Raw genomic sequence first — 27,976 nt, 5'->3', positions numbered from 1 at the left:
CTAGAGAGAGGGAGAGAGCATTGTCACACAGCCCTTTTTTATGTGTTCCCTTTTTGTCTCGGCAGCTGCTGTTTCATCCACTCAGAATAAACCTGGAGTGGAGATAAAGGTGACAGCTGGAGGTCAGAGGAGTCACTGGTGGGAGAGGGAGGTGTGATTGAGGGGTACCACCTGTTAATCTGGGATAAAAATAGGAGCTTTTCCTCCTCTCCTATCAGAGATAAGTGGAGCTCGCAAGGCGTTTGTTTACCAGAGAGAAGGGAAGAGGAACAGAAAGGGAAGGAAGACGCCGGGAGAGGAACAAGGATCTGAGGGAAGGGAGCAAGCTGGAGAGTACAGAGAGACAGAAGCAGTTTGTAAAGAAACAAAGACAAGAAGGAAGCATAAAACGATTTTGTGGGAACAATCTAGAGAGTGAGAAGCTGCAGGGTCCAGCCCTGGGGTTTTGAAGCAGGTAAGTGCGCTGGGACTGTTCGCTGCCGCAGCCATGCACAGGAAGATGGGCGAGGGAACTGTCATGAATTAGGAGTTCAAGGGCTTTAACCAAAAAAAGACATCTTGTTACTGAAACACGGCTCTCTCTCCTTCCATGGGCTCTGAGTGATGATGATGATGGGTGTGGAACCCAAATGCCCGACTCCCCACTTAATGCCCTGGGTTCTGCCGTGCAAACATTGTGCCCTGCATTGTGCTTTTCTGGGTTCTGCTGTACCATCCTAGAAAGTGTGGGGCTGAGCTGAGCCGAGCAGATTGAACTCGATTATGCAATGCTGAATTATCCCATGTTGTGGTCTCCTGTTCAGTGTTCAGCCGTAGCACATTATCCCGTGTGGTATTTTCTCTAGGTGGTAGTGTCTCCAGATGTTGTAAGCCAGAGCACGTTGAATATGATCTCAAGTTGTCAAATTCACAGCAAATGCCCTTCTTAATACTTTCATTATGGGGCGGATTTTAAATGCCCTGCGCGCCGGTGCGCCTATTTTGCATAGGCCGCCGGTGCGCGCAGAGCCCCGGGACGCGCGTAAGTCCCGGGGCTTCGTAAAAGGGGCGGGGAGGGGGCGTCTCGGGGGCGGGCCCGGGGGTGTGGCGCCAGCCCGGGGGCGTGGTCGAGGCCTCTGGACCAGCCCCTGGGTCGGGTGATGGCGCGCGCAGATTTACGTCTGCTTTTAGCAGGCGTAAATCTGCCAACAAAGGTAAGGGGGGTTTAGATAGGGCCGGGGGGGTGGGTTAGGTAGGGGAAGGTGGGGGGAGGGCGAAGGAAAGTTCCCCTCCGAGGCCGCTCCGAAATCTGAGCGGCCTCGGAGGGAACAGGCAGCGCGCGCTGGGCTTGGCGCGCACAGGTTGCACAAATGTGCACCCCCTTGCGCGCGCCGACCCCGGATTTTATAAGATACGCGCAGCAACGCGCATATCTTATAAAATTCAGCATACTTTTGTTCGCGCAAATTTTTTAAATCTACCCCTATGTGAAAGAGAGCTTTCTTCTGGAGTTCATAGGATGTAATATATACAGGCAACTTCCTCAATGCATCTGGAAGTTCTTTTTAATTAAATCGGTGGTACCCAGTACAAGTGGGACTATTTCTGTATCTTTCTGCCACATCTTCTTGGTCTCTGATTGCATCCCTGAGTACCTGAGAAGCTTCTCTTGCTCCATCCATCTCACAGAACAGTGGCTTGGCAGTGCATGCATTACTGAGGCATGTCATGCGGTGCTGTTGGGCTTACTTCCTTGCAGAGGTGCTTGGATTAAAGGAATACTAGAGATCCTTTGAGTCCTGGGTGTAGCATCATTAGTATGCAGCAGTGGTTCTCAACCTTTTTCCCATCGTGACACACCTGACAGACCACGCTCACATGTGTGACACACTGCTTATTACAATTCACAGCGGAAATAAAAAAAAAATAAAGGTCAATTATTATTTTATTTTTATTGTTAAGAATGACACAAGGGAGAGATAAGTACTCTGTCTGAACAGAAATTGCATAAATAGTAAACATCCCACACCAAAACAGAACCAATTTCCAGCATTCAAACAGAAACCACCTTACAAGGCAAAACTGAAAATATTATATCACACCTTAAGACACCAATACACCTCCTGTTAGGAAAACGGACTAAGTCAGGCTGCTATAGAGCCCTACACAGAAACTACATGCCAGCAGAGAACCTCACTTGAATCACATATGCAGACCCTCACCTAACAAAGAATAAAGAGACCAAAATGCATAACTAGAAGCATGCAGACAAAAACTGAATTGGAAACCGCAACAAGCCAGAGTCTCTGTATGCAGTGCAACAAAGGAAAAAGAGAAACCTCACTAGTCCTAAAACCAAGAAATATAAAATCAGTAGCAGTAAAACCATACTAACAAAAAGAACAGATTTCAAAATTGCTGATGAATGGAATATCCAATAATTAAAAACTCTTATCAAAAATGTCTAGATACCAATAAAATATTTCAAAATAGACACAAAGGGCCAATAATGAAAAATAAGGATAAAAAAAAGCTTTGCTCTGCATACCTGGAAACATTTGATATCCAGGTGCTCTGAGATTGTTTTGAATTCACAGGAGGGATGGTTTGCTTGCAACTTTCTCCTCTCTCTGTCACACACAAGCGCTCTTTCTCATACTGGCTCTCAATCACACACATATATCTTATAGGCATACACTGCAAAAAGAAAAAAACACTTTCAATAATAATAGTTTAATAGACTTAATAAACTACCTTTCTCATAGTAATCAACTCTCCTGCTCTCCATACCTAGGAAGTTTAGATTTCCAGTCCTCTTGTCATAGATTGGAGGAAAATGCACGCTCCCTCGTAGACACACATATACACACATACATACATACACCCCCACCACCCTCTCATACACACACCCTTTCCTAACCACCCTCTCGTATACACACTCACATACACCCCACCCTCTCATATATATATATATATATATATACTTATACACTCACCCTCTCATGCACACACACACTCATACAGACACATGCCCTCTCATACAGACATCCACCCACACCCACTCTCCTTTTCATACACACACCCCTTTCATACATACACAAACCCACTTATACACTCACTCCCACACACCCTCTCATACAGACATCCATCCACACCCACCCTTTCATGTACACACCCCTACCCTCTCATAAGCATACACACTCTCTCATACACACTCACAAAGTCTCTCTCACACAGGCACTCATTCTCACAGGGCAAGTCTTTTTCACACACACATTTTGAACCTTTTCTCTGGCTGCACAGCAAGGCCTCATCTGCTGCCGGCTGCAGGAAAACTGCTGGTGGCACCTCAGACCCTCTTCTGCCGCCAGCTGCATAGAAAACCGCTGGTGGCACCTCAGACCCTCTTCTGCCACCAGCTGCATAGAAAACGCTGGCAGCACCGCAGTGACTCTTCTTTGACCACTGGATCGTGGAGTGGAAACCCCACCAGCACATCACAGATCCACGCCGCTGGGACCTTTCTTGTGCTGGTGGGGAGTAGAAACCCCGCCAGCATGTCACTGCTCTACACCGCCAGCACTGCAGGTTTTCCTGCCGGCAGAGTTGTTTGCCTGAATGAAGGGTGAGGCGGCTGCGGCAGGAAGGTTTCAGGGGGCAATTTTGCCACCTCAAAATCTTGCCACCTGAAGCGGCCGCCTCACCCTGCTTCATTATAGAACCACCCCTGGGTCTCAGGACCTGAAAAGGTTCCAGCTTACTCTAGGGCAAATACAACTGCCAGAAGGGCCTCAGCTCCCCAGAGAGAACATCTGCCAGTTCCTAACCTAGCCACAAACGTCATCCTGACATCCCAGCATACTAAAGTGGAAATCAGCCTTCCCTACGGTGCCTCATCAAAAGCGTTAGTGAAATACAGACAAACAACATCAGTTGTGCTATCATATTGAGTTTGGTGGTGCTCTCAGACTTGTTATACCCTCATTTTTTTATCATCCTTTATTATTATTAATATTTGCATAGAACGTTTAGGGATTTGTTTTCTTGCCTGGCTCTATGCTTAGCAAGTGTGATAGCGTAACATTACATGACAGCACAGCACGTGACGGCAGAAAACAGCCAACAGGCCATCCAGGCTCCCAGGGTCAGACGTAGGATTTTGGCACGCATAGGCACTAAACGAAGACGCATCCTCTCTGGGGGGAGGGGGAGGAAGGGATGGGGGTGTCAGTCCTGGAGGTCAGAGAGGCAGGTGTGGGGGGGGGCGGAGATTGAAAGATTGATTGTGAGGCCCTAAAACCGGTGCTGCCTGAGGCGTCCAGTTCTCTGTCGCCAGCCCTCGCCACCACCACCACTAAAGCCCTCTGCCTGGCGTTCATTTCTCTCTCCACCCCCACCACTCAGCATTCCTGTTTTCTCTTTCCTCCCTTAAGGACCCCCTGCCCGGCTTCCATTCCTGCCTTCCTCCCCACCCGCTCCCCTGTTTGCTCAGCGTTCCTGGTTTCAGGGCTGGATTTAGACAGAGGCAATGCAAGCAGGTGCCTAGGATCCAAATTCTAAAGGCACCCAAAACCTATGGATTACCTCAGCTGCTGTCCCGACTTCCGGATGCAAAAACCCTCTACCCCAGGTACTTTATATATGGGCTTCATGATCTTAAATCTGGCCCTGCCTGCTTTCCCTCTCCTCCCCCCCCCATCCCCCCACAGCATCTATTTCTCTCCCTCCTCCACCATTACCTTCCTAGTTCCCACTCTCGCTCTCTCCCACCTCCCACTCCCACTCTTCTCTCCCTCCTCCACCATTACCTTCCTAGTTCCCACTCTCGCTCTCTCCCACCTCCCACTCCCAATCTTCTCTCCCTCCTCCACCATTACCTTCCTAGTTCCCACTCTCGCTCTCTCCCAACTCCCACTCCCAATCTTCTCTCCCTCCTCCACCATTACCTTCCTAGTTCCCACTCTCGCTCTCTCCCACCTCCCACTCCCAACCTTCTTTATCTGTCACACCTACACAGGCAGCCAAGATTGCAGCAGTTAGCCCTGGAAGCTGTCCAGTCCTCCATCCTTCAGGTAGCGTCACCTGAACACCATGTGCAATATCTGCAATCTATACCATTCCCCTGTGATCTCTGCTACTCCCATACTGTAACTGTGCAGGGAAGCTGCCTGAGGATGCAATGACATTGAATGGTCCTTCTGCCGTTCTGGGCTAGGGCCGACAGCAGCAAAGCACAGAGCAGCTTATTGGGGCTCCAAGGGACATGTCAGCTGGCCAGTGGAGCTGGCACCTTCAAAATTTAGCCTATGAGTAAATCCAGCTCTGTAGTCTGCCCAGTTATTTTGGTCCATGCTGCTAAGAATATTTCCCAGCTGCCAGCCTTATAAGCTTGACTTATAGGATCTCTCTCTTTATCCAGTCAGTTTGTGTTTTCTTTCTTCTTGGATTTCTCTCCTCCTGGGTATAGACACATACAGAATTCCATACTTAATATATCACCCATCCCCCTCCCTGCCCATGGCTTACATTCAAGCGTTGTAATAATCTAAACAACTACCAAACCTGGAGAGCCTGTTGTGGGCTGTGTATGTGAACCCTTGCTGAACCATACTCAGTCACAACCAACCTCCCAGTAGCGACTTGGTTGGTTTCTGGGACATTGCAGCCTGCTGGTACCAGCTTATTCTATGGTCTGCAGTAGTAGGATATCTTTGGGACATGGACTCTAATCTCTTCTTGATCCTGTTAGCTGGATCCTGACTCTGTTGTACCTCATCGGTGAAACATTTGACATGAAACGTGTTTCATGTCAAACGCCATTGGCGTAATATTTTTGTTCAATGTACACCGAAGTGATATCTTTGAACGCCGGTATATAAAAACCGTCAAATAAATAAATAAATTAGCACCCCTTCCCTCCCCAGCCCATTCTGCATGTTGTATGTGGTTCACACACTATGTGATAGTGTCTCCAAATATGTTTGTTTTGTGCATACCTTGACAGGAATTAACTTCGTTCATAAGCCAGAGGATTTTGAGTAGGATCCCAGTCTCTCAAATGTACTGCTAGTGCTCTTCTGAATACTTGCATTATTCCAAAGAGATCTTCCTTCTGGAGTTTTTAGGGTGTATTATGTTGTGCGCGGTGGTAGTGTACAGGTATATTTTATATTATGTCATAGAACATTTCGATGCAACTCCAACATTACTCTCTGCATCAACGGCAGAGGGTGGCAGGAAATTCGAATCAAACAGTTATCAACAAGGGCCCTGAACTTGGTGGTCGGTGAAACAGATAAGAGTGGGAAAATAAGTGTGGGAGCTTGCTGGGCAGACTGGATGGGCCATTTGCTCTTTTTCTGCCGTCATTTCTATGTTTCTATGTAACATGCAGACACAAATATTGCAAAACAAAACTTAGTTTATTAAATGCTGTGAATATATGGATAATAAATCAGCAAAGTAATATCAACATTAAATACAGTATCACGGTAAGCTGTACATAAATCAATACAGATAAATAGGAAAAAAGACAGAAATAGAGAGAGAGCATTAATCAAAGAACAGAACGCCTCCCTTATACCCCTTCTTTCTTATATAAGCCAGTGTTCATAGGAAATCCGGAGGACTTTTACGGGCTGGAGACTCTGAAAAGAACCAGCTATTCCCTCTCTGTTCCCTCAGCTCATCTAATTAGAATAAGCAAACACTAGGCTTTATATATCTCTCTGCAAGTTAGGTATTTCAAAGGCATTTCAGCACCAGTCCTTTGATCTCCCATTTGGTAAAAGACATCAGTTGTTTAACTTATTATCAGCTCATTGGTATGGGTACTAGTCTTTAGCATTAGATCTTTCCAGGTGATAAAGAAATACCAAATGTCTTAGTCTTTGAGGTCCCCAGAGATACCAGATGTTTCTTGGGGCCATCCCAGGTCTTTATCAGCTCATTGGTGCCAGAATGTCTCAGGAATGCAGGGAACTAATGGTGATAGTGTCCTGCCTTTGTACAATCCCTGCACTCAAATCTCATGCAATCTATTGATTCATACTCATCAATCATTGAAACCTGTTCTGATCCATAGCTTTCTATTGACAGTACAAAGTCTTCCAGAGATCTAGCTAACTGTCTAAAATTATCTTTCCACATATGTATAGGTAGCATATGGGATAATTTATCTGTCTTGGTCTCTGATTTCATGCTCTCTGTTCATAGATGATCCTTCTCCTGCAATTGTTCTGTCCATATACGCTCATATATCCCCTCTCCTGCTGAAACTCCTGTGGGAATAATTGAGGAGCTCTGTAGGATGTGGGGCCTGCAGGAGTTCTTTGGCCAGGATGAGGCTGTAAATCAGAGCCAGGCTATCCCATGAGCAGATGGTAAAGTGATAGCTAATTGTACCAGTGAGTCCTGAGGGGGCATGGGCAGGGAGTTGGCACGCCCTGATTTCAGAAATCAGCCAGATGCGTGGCTGGATTAATGTCTGTTACCTCTTAGACTGCCCATAAACACTAGTAAAAATATAAACACACACAAGGGTCAACCAGTATTATTCAAAACTTAATCTTCACTTTAAATACATTTTGAATGATTTTTTAATGGACAATCATATGTGGAAAAAACTCTGGCAAAAAACTGTTAAGGGAAAAACCACTATTCTAATCATAGTCCCATTATTTTCTATAACTTCGTGCTCCCCTATGAATGTATTAAAATAATTTTCAAATTACTTAGAAAGGAACTTCTCTTTGTTCACCAACTGTACTCGATACATCTGTGTTTCCTCATCTGCCTCAGGAGTGTAGTCCTTAATTTAAGTACAAGAGCAAGATGGTTCTGTCCCTTCCAGGTACTTGTATCCTGGATTGGCCACTGTTGGAAACAGGATGCTGGGCTTGATGGACCCTTGAACTGACCCAGAATGCAACTTCTTATGTTCTTAAACTGTCCACCTCTTCCAAACTCACTACGTGTTCCTCTGACCCCATTCCCACTCAGTTCCTCAGCTCTATTTATTTATTTATTGAGTTTTATATACCGTCGTTCGGTTTCGCCATCTCAACGGTTTACAAAGTTTCGATGTTTAACAGATTTTCTAGCGATTCATGTGATTGCCAACATAACATATTTTAGGCATTCTAAACGTAAAGCATATTTCGCCATCACAACGGATTACAAAGTTTCGATGTTTGACAGATTTTTTTTTTTTTAGAGATTCATGTGATTGTCAGCATAACATATTGTGGGCATTCTAAACGTAAATCATATTTCAAGCTATGTGATTTCGGTTATGTTTGTTTTACGTGCTTGCATTGGCTCCACATGTTTGCATAGGTCCAGTAGGAGTGAAGTAATGTCTGAGAGTCATTGGGTGCTTTGGTAAACATCCAGGTTTTTAGTTCTTTTTTAAAGGTTTTTAAATTATGCTGTGTTCTAAGTTTGGTTGGGAGGGTGTTCCAGAGTTTGGGACTTCCTAGGGATATGGCTCTCTTTCGAGTTGAGGTAAGTTGTTTGGAACGAGTAGGTGGAATCTTTAATAGACCTTTGTTCGCTGATCAGAGGTTTCTTTTTGCACTGCAGTCATTCCTTCCATTGGCCATATCCTTAGTCTCTCCTTTTCACGGCCACTGTTCCTGCTGCCTTCAAACTTGCTGTAATCACACCACTCCTCAAAAAAACCCTCACTGGACCCCACCTGCCCTGCCAAATATCATCCTATGTCCCTCCTCCCTTTCCTTCCAAACTACTTGTACATGCTGTTCACCACCACTATCTTGACTTTCTTTCATCTCAAGCCATTCTTGATCGATTCCAATCTGGTTTTCGCACTCTACATTCCAAAGAAACAAATCTTGCCAAAATCTCCAATGATCTGTTTAAGACTAAAACCAAAAGCCTTTACCCTGCTTTCAGCAGTCAGACCTTTAGCTCTCTTCTCTGAATGCATTATTGCCCCGTATTACAGGCTCACAGCACACATGAAGAAAACCTCGGTCTCAAAAAAAGACATGTTTATAATAAGTAAAATTGTATTTGAATCCCCAGCACCGAGACACGACTGCTTCATCTCAGGTGTATGACAGCACCCGGGGACCTCCAGCACTGAGACATGACTGCTTCACCTCTGCTGTGCCAGAGGACCTGGCATTAGTGATTGGAGGTGTTAATAGGAATACTGGCTCTGTGTTTGGGAAGGAGGAACACCAGTTCCATGGATGGAGCTGAAAGTTGGGGCACTATGGATGCAGGGTGGTCCAGATACATGAGGGTACAGAAAAGCACAACTATGGGCAGGACAGGGATTCTGGGGTCTATACTGGTGCAGACTTGGCATGTATGTAGTGCAATCCTTGGATGCATATTGTCTGTGTAACACTCTATAACATACCAGGAAAATGTCAAGAGTATATTTATAGGAATGAATGGAACAGTTTGCATGGTGCAGAGCTGCATCAGGAGGGGGGGGGGGTGGACTGGAGTGAGGTTTCATGGTGTGAGTCAGGGGGACATCAAAGCCCAGAGCTCTTCCCTGCATGAGCAGGGTTTGTTCTGCACTGTTGACCAACAGCCGCAAATCCATGTCGCAAGGAATTTGGTTGCTAAGTCACTTACACTGGCTGGCCAAGCAGTTGGATTCCTACATTCAGTTCTACTTATTTACAAGTTTTGATGTAAACGTTTGTTAGCAGGATATGCATAACTGGCCAACTAGCAGGGTACATTCAACAGCAGAGTTGCACTGCTGAATATACCCAATTATCTTAAAGGTAGCCAGTTATGCATAACCATTTAACTTTAGGACAACCCTACAGCCCAACCAGAGTTAGCTGCAGAAGGTCACCAGATGGTTCACTGGTTAACTTATGTGGCTAACTCTGCTCCTTTCCAGAACACCTCCTGCCTGCCCCTGGAATGCCCCCGTCTTATCCAGCTAAATTCTAGCCAGATAACGAGTTACCAGATAATGAGTTTCCTGGCTAGAATTTAGCTGGATAAGGGCTGAATATAGCTGGGTAATCCATTTAGATGGATAACTATTACGTTATCCATCTAAATGGCTTTTGAATATGGACCTCATGCTTGTTAGTAGATGCACTGTAGTTCTTGCCTTTGATGCACCAGGCTTGTTTTAATTGCAGAGATGGATGGGGAGACAGAGGAAACGGCAGCAGGAGAGGCTGTGAGTCAATCTCCAATGCAGGAAGCAGAGGTTCCTGGAAACACGGAGGAGCCATCCCTGGAGAGGACTCAGAGTGACACAGCACAGAAAGAGGAGGAGGTTTCTGGGACTGAAGCACTGGAAGAGGCCAAGACGGTGGAGGAAGCTGAAGCGGAGACCAAAGGCACAGAGGCCAAGGAGATAGAAAGAAGTGAGGAGATCGAGAAGGAGAAGATGGAGGGAGAGGACCCAGCAGCAACTGAAGCCACAGAGGAGAAGGAAGAAGAGATGGGAGCGGTCCAGGCTGGACTGCCAGGGGCGGCAGTACAAGAAGCACAGGAGGAAGAAGAGGTCACAGAAGACAAAGGTGACACACCAGATACAACGGTGAGAGGCTCAGTTATTAGCTGTCTCTGCAGGGGCTTTAATCTAAAACTAACCTCCTAAAAATGCTTACAAAACTGCTATGGGAAAACAAAGACAAGTGACCATGGAAGGAAAAAGGGAGAACAAGAGTGGGAAGGGGAGGTAGGGGATAGAGAGAGAGAGACAGAGAGATAGTGAAACAAGGAGAGATTGGGGAGACGGAGAGTGTATACGAGACATAAGAGAAGCATGGTAATGATGGCAGGTAAAGACCAATGGTCCATCAGTCTGTCCAGGAGGTTGCTCATGGTAGTACTAACTGCCCCTCTGTGCAGTTACCCCCAGGCCTTCCAGCTAGGGTAGTAACTGCAGCTCCGTGCAGGCGGAAAGAGAGGGGGCAGGGAGGGATGAGAGGGATGGAAAGAGGGGGAGAAACAGGCAGAGGGTGACAGAGACAGAAAGAAAAACCAGAGAAGGAAGGAGAGCCTGGGAATAGGGAGTCAAGTCATAAGGGAAAAGGGAGTCATGTCCCAAGGAAAGGAGGGAGAAAGGGAATCTAGATGAAAGGGACTGAGATATGAATGAGAGATCAGACCATGGGTCTTATTCAATAACGATTTTCTTCCTAGGCACCAAATAAGGGAAACGTCTACCTCTCATGCGCAGTCTGACTGAATCTTTATTTATTGAAGAACCAGGCTGAATTTGATAAAATCGTATGTTTCATTCCTGCACCTTAGGTCAGCCAGGCTAGGGGTGCTGAGGAGGCAGCATTCACAGCTCCCCGGGGAGAAGGGAGAAGGGAATGCCCGCCAGCATGTGACAGGGTGACCCCTAGTGGCCAGACACAGAATGCACGCGTACCAGGTCTCAGAGGGAGCCTCTCTCAATGACCCTTAGCCAAGGACGGTCACTGCCACTACCTGTGGCTACTTCTCTCCTCCTCTCCTGTGGTGGTAGAACAGAAGGCAGCAGTGCAGGAACCACAGGAAATGCCTCTTTGGGAAGGAAGTGCACTGGGGAGAGGAAGGATCAGCTACGGGGACCAGAGTGGGCGCTCCCTGTGTTTCCCAACCTGCTGGTCTCTTATTGTTACTTATACACACAAACAGAGCCAGGAATTTCTAACAACCCCAATAGTGAACACCAGAAAAGGAAATCCACAACAAATAAACGTATGCGAATAACGATCAGTGAACGCATCAGCAAGCCTGACAGCGGGCTTTCTTATAAACGGGCTGCCCGGTCAGCTCCATCATTTGCAAAAAAAAAATCCCCAATAAAAAAAACTGTTTCCGGAAAGGAGCGGCGGCTGTCAGCGGGTTTGACAGCCGATGCTCAATTTTGCCGGCCTCGGTTCTCAAACCCGCTGACAGCCACAGGTTCGGAAACCGGACGCTGGCAAAATTGAGCATCCGGTTTTCAAGCCGCGGGCCGACTTAAAATTTTTTTTTTTAACTTTTTGTAACTTTCGGGACCTCCAACTTAATGGCGCCATGATATTAAATCGGAGGGTGCACAGAAAAGCAGTTTTTACTGCTTTTCTGTACACTTTCCCGGCGCCTGGAGAAATTAGCGCCTACCTTTGGGTAGGCGCTAATTTCTGAAAGCAAAATGTGCGGTTTGGCTGCACATTTTCCTTTCTGAATCGCGCGGGCATACCTAATAGGGCCATCAACATGCATTTGCATGTTGCGGGCGCTATTAGGTTCGGGGGGGTTGGACGCGCGTTTTCGACCCCTTACTGAATAAGAGGTAAAGCTAGCGCTTCGAAAACGCGCGTCCAATCGCGGGTTAACGTGCGCTCCACCGGAGCGCACTGTACTGTATCGGCCCACAAGATTGTAAGCCCTCTGGGAAGAGGAAATACCTACAGGACTTGAATGTAATCCACTTTGAAGCGCTGAAAAAAAGCAGAATATAAAAATCTAAATAAATAAAAATTGAGATTCAGAGAGTTGCATTTGTCAGAGATGTATATCTTAACTTGCATCTTGAGTTGTGAAAGAAGTTTACAAAAAAACCCATGTTTCCAGTAGTTTTCTGAAGGCAAGTGTATTTGTTGCTGGTCTGATGTTGAAAGGGAGGGCGTTCTGGTTCTGTACCTCAGAAGGTTCTCCCTCAGGTACAAGTCAGGAGCTGCTCCTTAAGCGGTGGCACCATTAGGCACGCCTGTAGTAGTGAGGGAGCTCAGAGCGTGGACACATATGTAGGAGTTCACGCAGTGGGACACATCTGATTAGGGCTACAGATGTAGTAAAAGTCCCACTATTCGGTACTCAATGAACCGGAAAATTCAACTAAGCGGCATCTAGCAGCGCATTTGCTTTTACTGCGTAACTGCATGGAAGCCCACACACCCTTCCTCCTTTATGGTCCGCACGGAGCAGCACTGCATCAAGGCGGATTGCAGGGACTGCACCAAGAAGATTTAACCAGAAGACAGAGAGCATGGGGGAGTGGGAGGAAGAGCACTCGCAGATAACCAGCATGGACTGGTCCCCATGCATGCCAGATAACGGGGGGTTTGCTGTAATTTCCTGATCACAATGATAGGGTTTCCACCTTTCTCAGAGCTAAAATGGAATGACTGAAGGAGACAGTTCCAAGTAGACGAACGTCTGGCATGTTGAAGGCTGCGTGATCCCTGTGATGGAGGCAGCCTTCTATCTTGTATGTGGAGGATAATTTTGGATTTATAGGCAGCGCCTCCCATAGACAGCCTCATTCATATCAACAGCCCATGGGTACAAGGCTGTGGCATCTGTGGCCACTTTTCATCATTTGCACCCATATAGGATCTCAAGGGGCTTCAGCTGTTATAGTATTATTATTATTATTGGCCTATTAAGGTTGGATAAACTGCCTCACAGAGATTCAGGGATGCAGCAGATTGTAGAACCCCAATGAGCCCTCAGCTCCATGTTCTCAACTGCATTGCTAACTCTCCGACTTCCATTTGTGGGCATCTCTATTCTTGCCGACTAGGCAGATTCTGACTAACTGTACATTTTCCAGGGCTCTGCCCCACTACCCCAGGACACTCAATGCTTAATACTCTCATCTTTCATCCCAGGAAGAGGAAGACACTACCTCGGGGGGATATTCAGCTGCAGAAAAAGAGACTGAAGACGGGTTGGAGAGGATCCCCCAGGATGATAAACCATTAGAATCATCCCAGAGCACTCATGAGATGGCACCAAGCAGTGCCGCTGAGATAGGAGAAAGCACCACAGAGACAGGAGCTACCCCTTCAGGTGAGAGAAACTCTATGAGGTCAATATTCCAAGCTCATTCAGCACTATATAGCTGGATAAGTGTAACTTATGTGGCTAAGTAGCGGCCACTGAATATGCACCTACGTTCAGCAGCCACGTATGTGGCTAAAATATTAGCTGCATAACGTGGGCATGTAGTGGGTGGATCGGAGTGGAGTGAGTAATTCGTATAAGTTATGCAGCTAACAATCAATATTCAGTCTTAGCTGCATAAGTTAACTGGCTAAGCTAGACATGCCGCAGAGCAGGTGTAAACAACCGGTTATAACTTACACAGCTATACATAGCCATGCCACTGAATATACCTTGTAACTTCACCGGATAAGTTATATCCAGCGAAGTTACTTAAATGGCCAGCTTTGAATATTGACCTCTATGTGCACAGCTGGGGCAGGCGTCATGCCTTCAGGTGAGATAGAATCTACTTGCTCAGCTGGAGCAGGCCTGAGGCCCATGGGTAGTAATTAAGACCCTATTGACTTTTTGTGGCAGCCTCTACCTCAGCAGGGTCAGTACAACAGCACAGGATTCACATACTCTCTCTTGGAGGCAGTAAGGTTATATAGACACCTGGGTGTGGCAGCACCACTCCTTCTATGGTCGGGGACTGCAGAACACAGCTCTTCCTGTCTCCTCTTCATCCTCTCCTGTGCTTTATAATAGTTTTATGCTTTTTCTAATTTTTTTGCAGATACTGATGCTCAAGATAAACCAGCTTCTTTAGCGTCACCTCCCAGGTAATGCCCACCGATTGAGCAGCACAGCAGCCTCTAACAGCATGCTGGGAACTGGTACATACAGTGTGCCCTGGTTATGAAGGACTGCACCTCCAGCAACCAAACTTTCGAATAATAGAAGGATTAGGGGGCATTCCATGAAGTTAGCAAGTAGCACATTTAAGACTAATCGGAGAAAATTCTTCTTCACTCAACGCACAATAAAGCTCTGGAATTTGTTGCCAGAGGATGTGGTTAGTGCAGTTAGTGTAGCTGGGATCAAAAAAGGTTTGGATAAGTTCTTGGAGGAGAAGTCCATTAATGGCTATTAATCAATTTTACTTAGGGAATAGCCACTGCTATTAATTGCATCAGTAGCATGGGATCTTCTTAGTGTTTGGGGTACTTGCCAGGTTCTTATGGCCTGGATTGGCCACTGTTGGAAACAGGATGCTGGGCTTGATGGACCCTTGGTGTGACCCAGCATGGCAATTTCTTATGTTCTTATGTTGTTCAACACCCATAATACCATTCTGGGTGCTGGGAAAACCATGATGGACAGGACCTAGCATGCTGGTACTTGCCAGGTTCTTATGGCCTGGATTGGCCACTGTTGGAAACAGGATGCCTGACCCAACATGGCATGTTCTTATGTTCTTATGAGTTCAAAGTCACCTTATCTCCAGTTACCCACAGGAAAGGTAATTGTCAAACAGCCCATGTAGAAAATTTGTCAAAAAAGTACGTAAATGTGCATAAGTCTGCTTTGAAAATTACCCCCTGTACAAGTTACAGGGGGTAATTTTCTTTCCTGAACACTTATTCCCATTTAACCCCTAGGTGGAACAGATCTTTTATTTGGCACCCAAGGGCCTTTCTGCTTAAAACACCTCCACAGTCTCTATATACTTCTCCCTTGCTCCTCGGATAGCTTTACTCTCTGAGGCAAGGCTTCCAGTTGTGGGGATGAACAAAAGGACTCATACCCTGCTTCTTTGCAAACAAGCCCTGTCTCCATTCTTTGGTTCACAGCACTGCCAAGTTACACTGTCTACGCATCCAATAAACACCCACGAGAAGAATGGTGGCTTCCACCTTCTTTACTGATAGTTTGTTCAGATGACTGAATAATAGTTACACTTCTTGTATTCGATTGATTAGCAGCAATAAATAATAAGACAGTAGATAGAATAAACTTTTGACCACGTCTTCTAGCAAAGTCTCTTAAACACTTAGGAAGCTCTCCTTATGACAATCCCATGTAAGCTTGCCTGCATTATCAGGCGAGCAATTTTATAAAAGGCCACTTCTACACAATTGTTTTACATGCAGAAGTCCCTTTGAAAAGTACCCCCTTAGACTGTAAACTCTGCGGGGATAGGGACTCATTGTACATAAATTGTTATAATCTGCAAATGTGGAATAGAAATACAAATTATTAGTATTAACCCATTCATTTTAATGACATTCCCTGGCCAGGAGCCACAAACTGTGAGCATGTCCTGGTTATGAAGGGAAGTGAATCTAGCAGTGTTTGGGAGCAGGGAATTAAAGTGTGTCCTGCTTATGAAGAGCAGTGCCTCTAGGAGCTTAGTGTTCCTAACCCCATGCTATGGAGCTAAGAGATAGAGCATGTCCTGCTTATGAAGGACAATGCCTCTAGCATTATAGACAAACTCTACTGCATCAGATGCATCACTGTTCTCTGTGTCTCCTTCCATCAGTGAGACCGGGACCAAGGAAGACAGCGGCCCAAATGCAGAATCAAAGCCAAAGAAATCTCTGGAGAGGAAAAGAGAGATCCCACGCTCCCGCCCGGTACCCAAATCTTATGGAGCGCAGTCTCGCAAAGCCATCATGGAAAAGTTTGGAGGGTAAGTGCTTCCAGAATCTTCCCAGAATGCCCTCAGCTTCCATTCAGCCAGAGGATGTGGGAGCTTAAACTCTCAGGGGAAGAGATAGACAGAGACAAACAGGAGTCAGGTAAATCCAGTCTTGGCTTTATCCCATTCTGTGCATAGATTTTCTGATTTCCGTATTCATTTTCCCAAGACAAGCAAGGCTACATGCTGTGGGGGTAAAGCCAGGACTGGATCCTGCCCCGAGAAATATGGAGTCGGTTGACAACCTTTGCCGCCACCAAATGTAAAACCAGCCATGAGAAAATAATTGAAGCGTCTCTTCTTCCACCTTCCCCTCCCAGACCTGTCTCTGGAGCATCCCCGGGCATTAAGATGCAGAGGTCCACCAGCGGAGCGTCTGGAGTGAAGAGCATGCTGCTGGAGTGGTGTCGTGCCAAGACCCGAGGCTACGAGGTGAGTGCCTGCTGGGGAGCAGGGGGTAGAAGCGAGGCTCACGGCCTCAAGGTGAGCAGGATCACGGAGCCCCTGTTGGAGGAAGGGGGTAGGGGAGAGATGGGCCACAGAGCACCTTCCAGGGGGAGGGGGGCAAAGTTCTGCAGGACCTCGGAGGATTCCTTTTCCTATTGCTATACCTCACCAAGAGGCGGACAGTTTACTTTATTTAACAGCAGAAATTATTTATCTGTAAACCGGAGTGAAGGCTACTCTGCTCTACCTCGGTATATAAAAAAATGCTAAATAAATAAATAAATAAATAAATAAAAATTTATTTTCCGGGCTGAGGTAGGTATTCACCTGATACTTCCTTTCTGTGGGAAGGTGAAAATTCAGAAGACCTTTCACAGCGAGAAATCTGCTCAGTGTCCCTTGTATCGCCCTCCATCGCAGAAAGCGTTTAACAGTCACATGTTCCTCCTTCTTTCTTGAGTCTCTTTGGCCACACAGGTTACTCTGCAGGCAGGCAGTTATGGTCTATGCAGGCACTTCCCCTCTTTAATTGTGGACAGGTCAGGTTCCAGCTTGATCCCCAGGCAATGATGCCCCAGAAGACCATGTCAACAGAATTTGAGGGTGTTTCCTCCTACATATTTTGTTGCTTTTTAAATATTTCACATGAGATTTAATTGTCCTGCTTTGACAATGTACATCATTGTGTTCCTAATGGGGGTCAGCTAGCAAGGCAGGAACCCCCCATATTATACAGCTTTCATTCATAGCCAAAAGACCAAGGAGCTACAAGATTGCAACCTATCATTAAAATCATCCATTATACCTGAAGACTGGAGGGAGGCCAATGCAACTCCGATATTTAAAAAGGGTTCCAGGACAGATCCAAGATGGCGCCTTGAAAGAAGGTTGGGTGAGGAGTCGCTCCTGGAACAGATTAGATTTCTTGTGAAAAATGCCCCATACCATAAGATCGATGTCACTCTTGTTATGTCGTAAATCTGTCCCTACGTCATAACAAGAGTGACATCAATTTTATGCGCTATGTAATACAGTATCATCATTGATAAAATTTGTATGAGCGTAACAGAGTATCATTATTGATAAATTGTGTATGAGACATCAATTTCTTAATTGTCTAAGAGATTAACCAACATAATCGAATCAAGTTATTGATTTGTTAAAAGAGTATGACTGTGCGGCAAATTCGCTATGAATGATTGAGAGTTCAATCAGACGGTTGATATTAGTGATACATCTGTTTGTTAGCAAGGTCTAAATGTGGTGGTGGGATAGATTGGAAATAGTTTTCCCATGAAGTGTGATGTGAGTTATGAATGAATGAGTATGAATGTGGGTATGGTGTTATGAATAGACTCTCAGGGAGATTACTGGGTAAAGAGTTTTGGGTTATGCGTAACCATTGTTATTAACTTAGCCTAAGATTGTTAGAAGCGATATTTAACATTGTGATATGGTGTAATTATATAAAACATTTAACATTGTGATATGGTGTAATTATATAAAACATTTTTTGTAATCATTGATTGCTGATACTATACCTTTGTAATAAAAATTTATAATTATGCTTAATTATGATAATGATACAAAATGTTAATTACTGAACACATATAGTGCTCGTATCCTACCTTAGTTAGAGTGTTTTTTGTAGTAAGTAGTGAGCACAATTTAGTTTATATATTGCCTAATCAGTTTGTTTGTTTTATATATATATATATATATATATATATATACCACAAATAACACTCTAACTAGAGTGGGATATATATATATATATCCCAAAAGTTCCCAGGTATGAAGAGTGGGTGATTTATCCTTGTTATTTTTCATCATTGGGTGTTATATGATGATATTGTTGTTTTTAAATATTTGTTTTGGTGTTTAGAACCTTTTTAAAATTTTATGACTTTTTACATTTTTTAATGTTATTCTGTTTTTCACCTGTTTTGAAATATTATTTTTATTAGTATAATTTTACTCTTGATGTTTTATTTTTCTTTATTTTATTGTTTGATATCTTATATGGAATAGCAATGTTTCTGTTTTTCCATTGTTGCACTGCATACAGAGTCTGGCTTGCTGCTGTTTCCAGTTCAGTTTGTTTTCACATTTAGATTTATACTTTATGGCATTTTTTTTTAATTCTGTATTGGTGAGGTGAGGTATCCTGGTAGCCTGTAGTTTCTGTATAGGGATCTATAGCACCCTGTCTTGTTCTGTTTTCCTAATAGGAAGTGTATTGATGTTTTAGGGCCCATTGTAATATTTGCAGTCTTGTCTTTTCTTTCATAGATAAGATTGTTACTGTTTGATACTTAGTGTTATTTTGGAATGGGAGGTATACTATATTGTAATTCTAATTCAGTTTACTCATGGCTTTCTGAGCTCTAACAATACCATTTGGGTTCCAAGTTTTTTTGTTTGCTTTTTTTGCAGGGTTTTCTGGTTGGCACACAACAGTGCCTGTAAATCTAATATACATGGTGTAAGCGATATTTTTAACTCAGAACACTGAACTTTGAATGTCATTTTCATGTAAAATCTGTTATTATGTAGTGCATAATTTTTAATTGCGTGTGGGATGGTCTGGGGGGTGGTGGACAGGGTTGAGATTGGGGAGGGGAAGGGGAGTGCAAGGCTGTAAGCTTTGCCTAGAGCCCTACCAGCTTCATACTTGAAAAGACGTTGTGCCAGTAGGGAAGTCCTTATTCCCCTACCACAGAAATGTCATTGACACATCACACAAACTAGAAATAACATCTTTAATCCGTGCTAAGTAATAGCATAATTCTGCATCATATTGCAATCAAAGTCTTGACTTGAAGACTGCACTGCAAAAGCAACAGAGTTAGTCTTTCTAAGAGTGCATGCAACTTGTTTAAGTGTTCGCCTTACAATTGTCTTTTTAAAAATATTCTCGTTCTTTCTCTGCTTCCCTTCCTCTCTTTTTGACTGCCTGCCCCTGCTTCTCCCCTTCAGCATGTGGATATCCAGAATTTCTCTTCCAGCTGGAGCAGTGGGATGGCCTTCTGTGCCCTCATCCACAAATTCTTCCCAGACTCTTTTGACTATGAATCGCTGGATCCAAAGAACCGCAGACACAACTTTGAGCTGGCATTCTCTGCAGCAGAGTGAGTATCCTGGATGAGGAATACCTGGCGCAGAACCAGGGGCCCGTCTGTGCACACTTACAATTGGTTACTGGTACAGAAAGGAAGACTTCGAGGCAGTTGGAGGAAACGTGCACCCCAGCAGCAGCTCCCAGGCACTGCCTGGCTGCAGGGCCTTGTCTGCTGTGGGAACGGTAGATATGCTGCTGGGATGATGTTCTGCAGATCCCAGGCATTGACAAACACAAACTAATGTTATGTGTCACATCCGCATAAAATGAGAGTCCAAGCCATGTGATTGGTTGCGAGCAGATCATGTGGGTATCTGAAATGGCAAATGGACATTTGCCTCCGGAGAGCTGCTCTCAACTATCCAGAGGAATCACTAACTCTGGGCCTCGAGGGCCATTAACGTTTACCTCTGAGAGTCATCAATATCTGCATATTAATGTGTTTCTTAGACCAAAAGCATTCCGGTGTATCTCATAAATATTCATTATGGATAATCTGAAAACCAGACCTGTTTGTGGCCCTCAAGCAGGGCCAGTGCAACCCGCTTTGCAAACTGTGCACAAGAAAAAAGATTAAAATATCCACTCAGAAGAAAAGTGACAAAGACGGGAGCGAGAAGTGAAACAGAAACAAAGAGAGTGAGAGAGAAGAAACCCAAAAGAGCAGGGCCAGGAAAGACCAGAAAGTATTTTAAAATCCCATAACAGTATGAAGGGAGGTAAAATATCACAGACTTGGGTGCGGCTCCTGCACAGAATTCACTTCTTGATCAGAGCTGGGCTTTGTCGTCTGATCTGAATATTCTGATTAGTTCTCTTGTATGTAGGACACAGTAGCCAGCCCTGAGACTTTGATTTGAATTATTTTAAGGCCACAAAATGTACAGAACATGCTTTGAGGTACATTTTGAGAGCAGCTTGTTATAATATTCAGAGCCAGACCACTGGACAGAGAGGCTGTGCAGGGAAGGATAGAGAAATGGCTGCTGACGCTTCTGTTTCTCACTCGTGACCTGCAGTCAGCGGCAGTGATCAGTAGTGATGTGGGGGCTCACAATGCCTCACTATTTTATTTATTTATTTAAGAGTTTTTATATACCGTCATTAAGTTATTTACTAATCGATCTCTTTCTCTGCACTGAGGAAGGAAGCGGCTGTCACACTCACCTTCCCTCTTTGCCCACCTGACCTGCCCTCTCTTCTCCCTATGGTTTATTTTTTTTATTCCGGGTGGGGGGGCCTGCAGGAAGCACGCAGATTGCGCCCCGTTGCTGGAGGCGGAGGATATGGTGCGCATGAGCGTCCCGGACTCGAAGTGTGTGTACACCTACGTGCAAGAGCTGTACCGGAGCCTGGTGGAGAAGGGACTGGTGAAAACGAAGAAACAGTGATGAACCTCCACCGAGAGTACCAGCAGAGCAAAATCATGTAGAGAGATCTCATCAGCACAGGGAGAGGGACACAGAGAGAGAGAGAGCGCCATTGCGAATGGGTGAGGAGTCATGTGACTTTGGCTTCCATGCAAATGCGGCTTCCTTCCATCCTTGGCTTCCTTCCCTTGATGCTGCCCATTCCTTCATGCAGAATGGCTGCACTGCAAAGCATCATGGGTCTTGTCTTTCTCCCTCTCATCCTCAGAAATAATCTGGTCTCAGGAAACACTGGGGCGTACCCTCCCAGCTGCAAACTAGGGTACAAAATACCAAACCTTTTACTCACTCCTTCGATACGATGCAGGAATTCAGTTCCAAGGTCCAAACCCAGCTGTGCCTGTATCTCAGCTTAGGGTTACCAGATGAGTTCAGATCATCAGGGACAAGTTGCACCAACCCCCATTGCATCTACTGACTTATAGTTCCATTTCTGTAACAAACCTCTAAGTCCATATATGCAACAGCAAAGCCAGGACTGACTCAGTGTGGCCCCACTGGAACCATCAGGTAACTCGATTAGGCCATATTTAATTTTCTCCCCTGCTAAAATTTCCTTTTTGCTCAAATGCATTTCAGTGGGGGGTAAAGGCATCATCTTATTTCTATCCCTCGCTGGAAACTCCCAGCTTTGGCCCGAACGCAGATCTCTGCACGGATGCATCAGCCTGTGCCACAGGAAAAGACCATTACAGAACCAGCTTTCCGGAAGTTTCCATCCTGCAGCCAGAGCCAGGCACCCCTCTCCTGGATAGCTGATTGCAGAATGGAAGTGTTCTGTGCATGACATGATGATTCCCCGAGTTCACCCTCTTTCTATAATGCTTCTCTGCTTACAGCTGCTCTTATCGCAAAAAAAAAGGCTTATGTTATGTTCCTGCCTGAAGTACAATTAATTAACAACTGTGAAATCTCTGCTAGGGGCATCCCACTAGTCAGGGACATTCTCCGTTAGCGAGAGCCTTGCTTACAGAGACACAGCCTAGGGATGGGAAATCTTCCCACCAAGAACCTGCGTCAGGGGCATCTCTACAGCAGGAAGCTCTGCTACAGGAAAATATTCTTATTATAGAAGCTCAGTCATAGGGAAACCCTTCCACTGGAGCCTCCTTTGTATGGAGATCCTTCCACCCGTGAGCAGGCCTACTAAAGATACATTCCTTCTCACTGAGCTATGAAAGTCTCTGTAATAAGGACATGTCCTTACCTTTCCCCTTCTCTAACCCAGGAACCTCCGATTAAGGGCACCACGGTTATAAGAAGCTCTGGTGTAGGATCATTGCCCTTGTGCTGAGAACACCGCCACTGAGATGCTGGGTGTACAAATTATCAGCTCATTAGGGGATTCTCTACTCCAGAGACAATGAATTATATAGGAAGCCCTGTAAAGGTCCTTCACCCTCCCACCTGTATGGTCTGTCTGTCTGTCTGTACATGGGCACTTGGCAGCTCCCTTTCAGTGGGAAATGCCCCAGGGAGTTTCTCTGTGAAAATCTACATAAAGAACTCGTGGTGAACGTGGCCGCTTGTTTTGTACCCACAGGGTGGCTGAAAGGAAGTTAAGCAGTGCATGTACATCTGAAAGTGGAATGAGCATGTTCCGTGTTCCTGCCCTCGGGGACGGAGACCCGCGCATGCGTCCAGCTGCATAGAGAGCGGGTCTCAGACAGGTCAATTTACCTGCAGCAGTGGCTTGGAGAATGGCCCTTTTTAATTATAGGGGTGCCCCTTAACATAAGAACATTTGCACGCGTGATCTTGTCAAGGTCTGTGCAGATCAAAGCCATTTGAAGACACTGCCCTCAAGAATCAGATTATAAAAACTTGCTAGAAAAACTCCCCTAAATATATGAGACATAACATAGAGCCCCTGGTTGTAAGAATGTGCGGTAAAGACATTGTCACTTCTAGGACCCTTGTTTTGGGCCATTCCTGATTATAAAAATCTCTTCGGAGGACCCCCCTTGGAGATGGTGTCTCTACAAGAAGTCACTAATGCTGCAAGCTCTTTAGATGTTCTCCTAGGCCTTATTAGCCTTAAGAAATATCTTTATTCTGTTTTGTATTTGCAGGCAGAAAGCAGACTGCTTACCTTTGGTGGAGGTGGAGGATATGATGGTGATGGGACCCCGTCCAGACCCTATGTGCGTCTTTACTTATGTCCAAGCTCTGTACAGCCACTTACTGAGGGTGGAAAACAAATGGGCAAAGTGAGAGGCTGCCTGCTGTGTGACAGCCCCAGCAGTCCAGTAACTCCAGCACGGTACAGGGGCTGCGACGGGAAGGAAGAATCCACAAGGACGCGCCTAATCTCGGGCCCCTCTGCAAACAGCTCCAGCAAACCTGCCACCTTGCTCATCCTCACTCTCCATTTCCTGGAGAAGCCTCCTCCAGCCATGAGATGCAGTACTGACTGCTCCGACACCGTCTACCTCACTCCCAGGGACTTCATTTTCATTTTTCCTGGGAATTTCAATGTTATAACAAAAAAAAAAAAAATCAGTATAAAAATGACTTTTCCACTGGTTTTTCTCCTTGTATTACAACAGAGATTTTTCTACTGATTTATTTTTTTTTTGTTAAAATCTTGAAATTCCCCAGGAAAATAAAATAGAAACGGAAAACAAAGGTCCCTACCCATTCTTAAGTGTGGAGATCTTGGTTAAATCTTGATGCGTTGGAAAGACAGTAGTGAAACTGTTTATGGAAAATTGAGGGTGGTGGTTAGATCAATTCAGCTACCACCACCACAAACTGGATTTATTTCTACAGGTGAGTTACCCTAATAGCAAGTTGTATTACCATAATCAGGGTTCTCCATAGATAGCAGGATGAATTAGCCATAACACATGGGTGACATCATTTGATGGCACCGAATAGGCTCATCTCTTGAGTTCAGTAAACTTTACTGAGCATATGCGGGAGTTCCAGCGTGCGTGCTGCCTCGTGAGCATCCCAGTCTTTCACAGAGCTTAAGCTTTAGAGAGGTAATCAGTTCTCCTGGGAGGTGGGCGAATAATAAGCAGGACTAAGTTATCCTGCTGTCTATGGAGAACCCGTTTTAAAGATAAGCAAACTTTCTTTCTCCATTGACAAGCAGGATTAACCATGACACGTAGGAAGTTCCAAGCTGAGGGCTGCACAGTGGAGCAAGTACTGTAAAAAGCAATCCAGCCCCGTCAATGGAGAGCGGACCACTGGGGGGACAGGCTGGACAAAACTGCTTGTCCAAACCTACTGTCATCTCTTGACAAGTTGTCCAGGCAGTAGGAGGATTTGAACGTGTGCACAGACAACCAAGTTATAGCTTTGCAAATATCTCCAATGGAAACAGCCCTGAGGTGAGCCACCACTCACTTTATGAGCTTCAACAGAATCTGTAATCTCTAGGCCAGCCAGTGCATAACCGTGTACAATAAAGTCCATTAACCAATTGGACAGGGTTCTTTTGGCTATAACACACCAAGTTTCTCTTACAGTCCAAAGAGTGAAGAGTCTTCTCACTTTTATGTCTGTGGTCTTGGGGAAAAAAAAGTAGGTAATATGTGAAAAGGTAGGTAATACAATGGTTTGGTTAATGTGAAAAGCCAACCCCACTTTGGAAGAAATTTATGGCGCGTACACAGAACCAGCCTGTTGTGGAAGAATTGATGGTATGGTGACCAGCGCTTCTGATTCACTGACTCTTTGAGCAGATGTGGTGGCTACGAAGAACACCACTTTCCAGGTAAGGAACTTCAAACTAGCTGACTCTAGAGGCTTGAAGGGAGATGTCATAAGCTGAGCCAAGACTATATTAAGATCCCAGAGGTTTACTGATCAGGGGCCCGGAATGCCACAGTCCTCTCATAAATTTGGATTGGATCTCCTTCCACCTGCTGATGATACACCACAGTGCACTTTCACCAATGAGGTACAAAGCCCCAAAGAAGAAAGACAAAACAAGTAATGGAGCTATAGGAAAAGGTTCTAGAGAACTGGGCTGACACCATGACAAAAACCTCTTCTACTTGAAGCTGTAAGATCTTCTAGCTGAGGGCTTGCTGGCTGAAATCAGGACATCCAGAAGGAGCAGAGAAGGAAGTACTGTACACTCAACATCCATACCATGAGGGCCAGAGAATACATTTTGGTGACAAAGCCTATTCTTCTGCATGATCAGGAACAGAAAGGTTCCCAATGGAATTGGAGTCTGCACTGACAACCAGATGAAGTATGGAAACCACACCTGATGTGGCCATGCCCGAGCAACGAGGATCATCTGGGCATGATTCAAAGAACCTTCTGGATTGTCCTTGCAACTAATGGGATTGGTAAATATGCATAAAATAGACCAACATCCCAGCTTAGCAGAAAAGCATAGGGAGCTAAACTGTACCTGCTTGGAAGCATGGAAAGAACCTCGACTTTTCTGTTGCTTTCTGAAGCAAATAGGTTTATTGTTGGTTATCCCCAGAGATCAAATAAACTGTCCACCACTAGTCAAGCCAAAGACCACTCATGCAGAAGAAGAACTGTATTTAAGGTTCTTGGAAAGTATGTTGATTGTAGCTAGCCCATTGCCAAATCTGTACAGACTCCTGGAAGAGAACAAATGAGCCTGTGTCTCTTTATTGGTTTATGCAGAACACGACCACTTGATTGCCCATCTGGATCAAGGTTCTCTTTCCCAATAGCAGGTGAAAGAAAACTTTGAGTTTGTGTAGTGAATCGCATGCAGCTTTGGTAGGTTGATCTGCAGATGACTCTCTGCTACTGACCATACTTCTTCGGTTTGAGCCTTTCAACCCTTGGAGGTGGCATTAGTGGAGATTCACCTGATGAGGTGGGGCTTGCAGAAGGAGCCCCACACTCCAGACTGACTGTTCCAATCACCACTGCAGTAATGCTTTCATTTTGACTGTCATCGATATGAGGTGGGACAATAGTTGCCTATACGGCCGGCAACACGATTCGAGTGCAGGAGGTCGTTCCCGGACCCCCGCTGGACTTTTGGCAAGTCTTGTGGGGGTCAGGAGGCCCCCCCAAGCTGGCCAAAAGTCCCTGGGGGTCCAGCGGGGGTCCGGGAGCGATCTCCTATGCTCGTGACGTCGGGGGACAGGAACAAAAATGGCGCCGGCGCTACCTTTGCCCTGTCATATGACAGATATTTTCTTATTCTTTATTGCATAGAAAAAATATTACAACAATCTTTAAATATTTAACATATTACCCACAAAAATATGCATCTAAAAATTCTCCCTCCATTCATACATCATACATACTCTTACATACTTCTACTATCTTCATAAAAACTGTCCCAATCCTCTCAGATTGAGTTACATGCCAAAACTTCCTTTCTTACAATATATTATGAATATGTAATACAATTTATTAAATAAGCAGAGAAATGTCACTTTGTATGGTTTTGAGTTGATAGTTGTGTGATATATAATTTAAGTAGCCAAAATAATTATATCCTGTCATATGACAGGGCAAAGGTAGCGTCGGCACCATTTCTATCAACGCACCCGTGGCCCGAGAGTGGAACATCACACCGGGACACCCCCCCCCCCCCCCCCCACTGGACCCCAGGTAATTTAAGACATTTTGGGGGGGTTCGGGAGGGTGGGGGATTTATTTTAAAGGGTCGGGGTGGGTTTTAGGGATGTTTTAGTGTGCCGGTTTTCCCGCCCTCCCCCGATTTATGATTTACACGATATTTAAAAAAACAAAACTGTGACGATCCGATACCCTCCCCCCCCCAGCCGAAATCGATCGTTAAGACGATCGATCACACGATTCACATCTCTACAAATAAATGTATTTGTCCTACTTAACCTGTTTATTACTCAATCTCTGGATGAGGACTGCCAGCTTCCAACCCACTCCTGGATAAACCTCTCACACACAGGACTTTGGCAGCTGCAAAGGACACAAAGACTATGCCGCCTTCTCACATTCCCTTAGCGCGCTCTCTCTCCCTAGCAGTAAATGTAAAGTTTTGGTTTTTCTGTTAGTCAGGTTCCCATCTCTTCTCCTTCCATCTGTCGGGGCCTTGGCTGCACCGGTGCTCACAGCACATTGTTAGCAGTAAGGGAAATGAAAACTTGGCTGCATGCTGTGTGGAAAACAAAAAATGTTCTTGCTTTGATTGGTAATGAAAATAAATATTGTACAAGCTATATGTTCTTTACACAGAGAGGAATACCAGGGTATTCATTTGTTTCCTAAATATGAAGGTGGTAGCCTCCTGCCAAGGGTACCTCACTCCCTTTCTCATAATATTAGGACTTAATGGCTCTCCACTGCCATCCGCTCGTTTCCAAATGCCGAGATATGTTAGGCTTCTGAGTGCAGGCGAGTGTGGATGAGAGAGCACGGGTGACTTTGTGAAACTTTCCCTGGCAGGCGGGAGCTGTGAATGGGGTAGCAGACTGAGTGTGTGCCCGGGGATCAGGGGAGTGCATACGTGTAGCAGGAGTATGTGTATGTACCTGCACATACCTGGGGGCATGTGAGTGCATGTATATAGCGCTGGTGGAGTGTGTGCCCTTCTGAGAGGCTGGATATGTGTTGGGGATATGCATGTGCGAGTGGGGGGTGTGCATTTCT

General features: G+C 45.3%; 1 protein-coding gene across 3 annotated transcripts; it reads left to right on the top strand.

Annotated features, from left to right (window-relative positions):
- The first annotated feature begins 221 nt into the window (after positions 1-221).
- SMTNL1 (smoothelin like 1) lies at positions 222-26,428 on the top strand. 3 transcript variants are annotated; one of them, XM_029575387.1, is made up of 9 exons: positions 227-454; positions 10,122-10,528; positions 13,584-13,764; positions 14,477-14,522; positions 16,226-16,375; positions 16,705-16,816; positions 19,811-19,962; positions 21,199-21,444; positions 23,455-23,580. In XM_029575387.1, exons 2-8 carry the CDS (start codon positions 10,124-10,126, stop codon positions 21,341-21,343), a joined length of 1,191 nt encoding a protein of 396 aa, XP_029431247.1. In that variant the 5' UTR covers positions 227-454; positions 10,122-10,123; the 3' UTR covers positions 21,344-21,444; positions 23,455-23,580. The 3 variants fall into 3 exon arrangements, with proteins under 3 accessions (XP_029431246.1, XP_029431249.1, XP_029431247.1); XM_029575389.1 differs by lacking the exon at positions 21,199-21,444 and having other exon boundaries at positions 225-454; positions 23,455-23,739; XM_029575386.1 differs by lacking the exons at positions 19,811-19,962; positions 21,199-21,444 and having other exon boundaries at positions 222-454; positions 23,455-26,428.
- Positions 26,429-27,976: the final 1,548 nt, after the last annotated feature.

Source organism: Rhinatrema bivittatum, chromosome 13 (assembly GCF_901001135.1).
Source record: "Rhinatrema bivittatum chromosome 13, aRhiBiv1.1, whole genome shotgun sequence".
NCBI classification, from domain to species: Eukaryota; Metazoa; Chordata; class Amphibia; order Gymnophiona; family Rhinatrematidae; genus Rhinatrema; species Rhinatrema bivittatum.
Note: the sequence above shows the minus strand (reverse complement) of the source record. Positions and strands in the feature narration are given on the sequence as shown.

What these genes read in the sequence shown, in the direction of transcription:
- SMTNL1 (XM_029575386.1), top strand. Translation starts at nt 10,124, where the DNA reads ATGGATGGGGAGACAGAGGAAACGGCAGCAGGAGAGGCTGTGAGTCAA. An exon ending in GTGACACACCAGATACAACG is followed by an intron (nt 10,529 to 13,583) that starts GTGAGAGGCTCA and finishes CTTTCATCCCAG; the next exon opens with GAAGAGGAAGACACTACCTC. An exon ending in CCAAGACCCGAGGCTACGAG is followed by an intron (nt 16,817 to 23,454) that starts GTGAGTGCCTGC and finishes TTGTATTTGCAG; the next exon opens with GCAGAAAGCAGACTGCTTAC.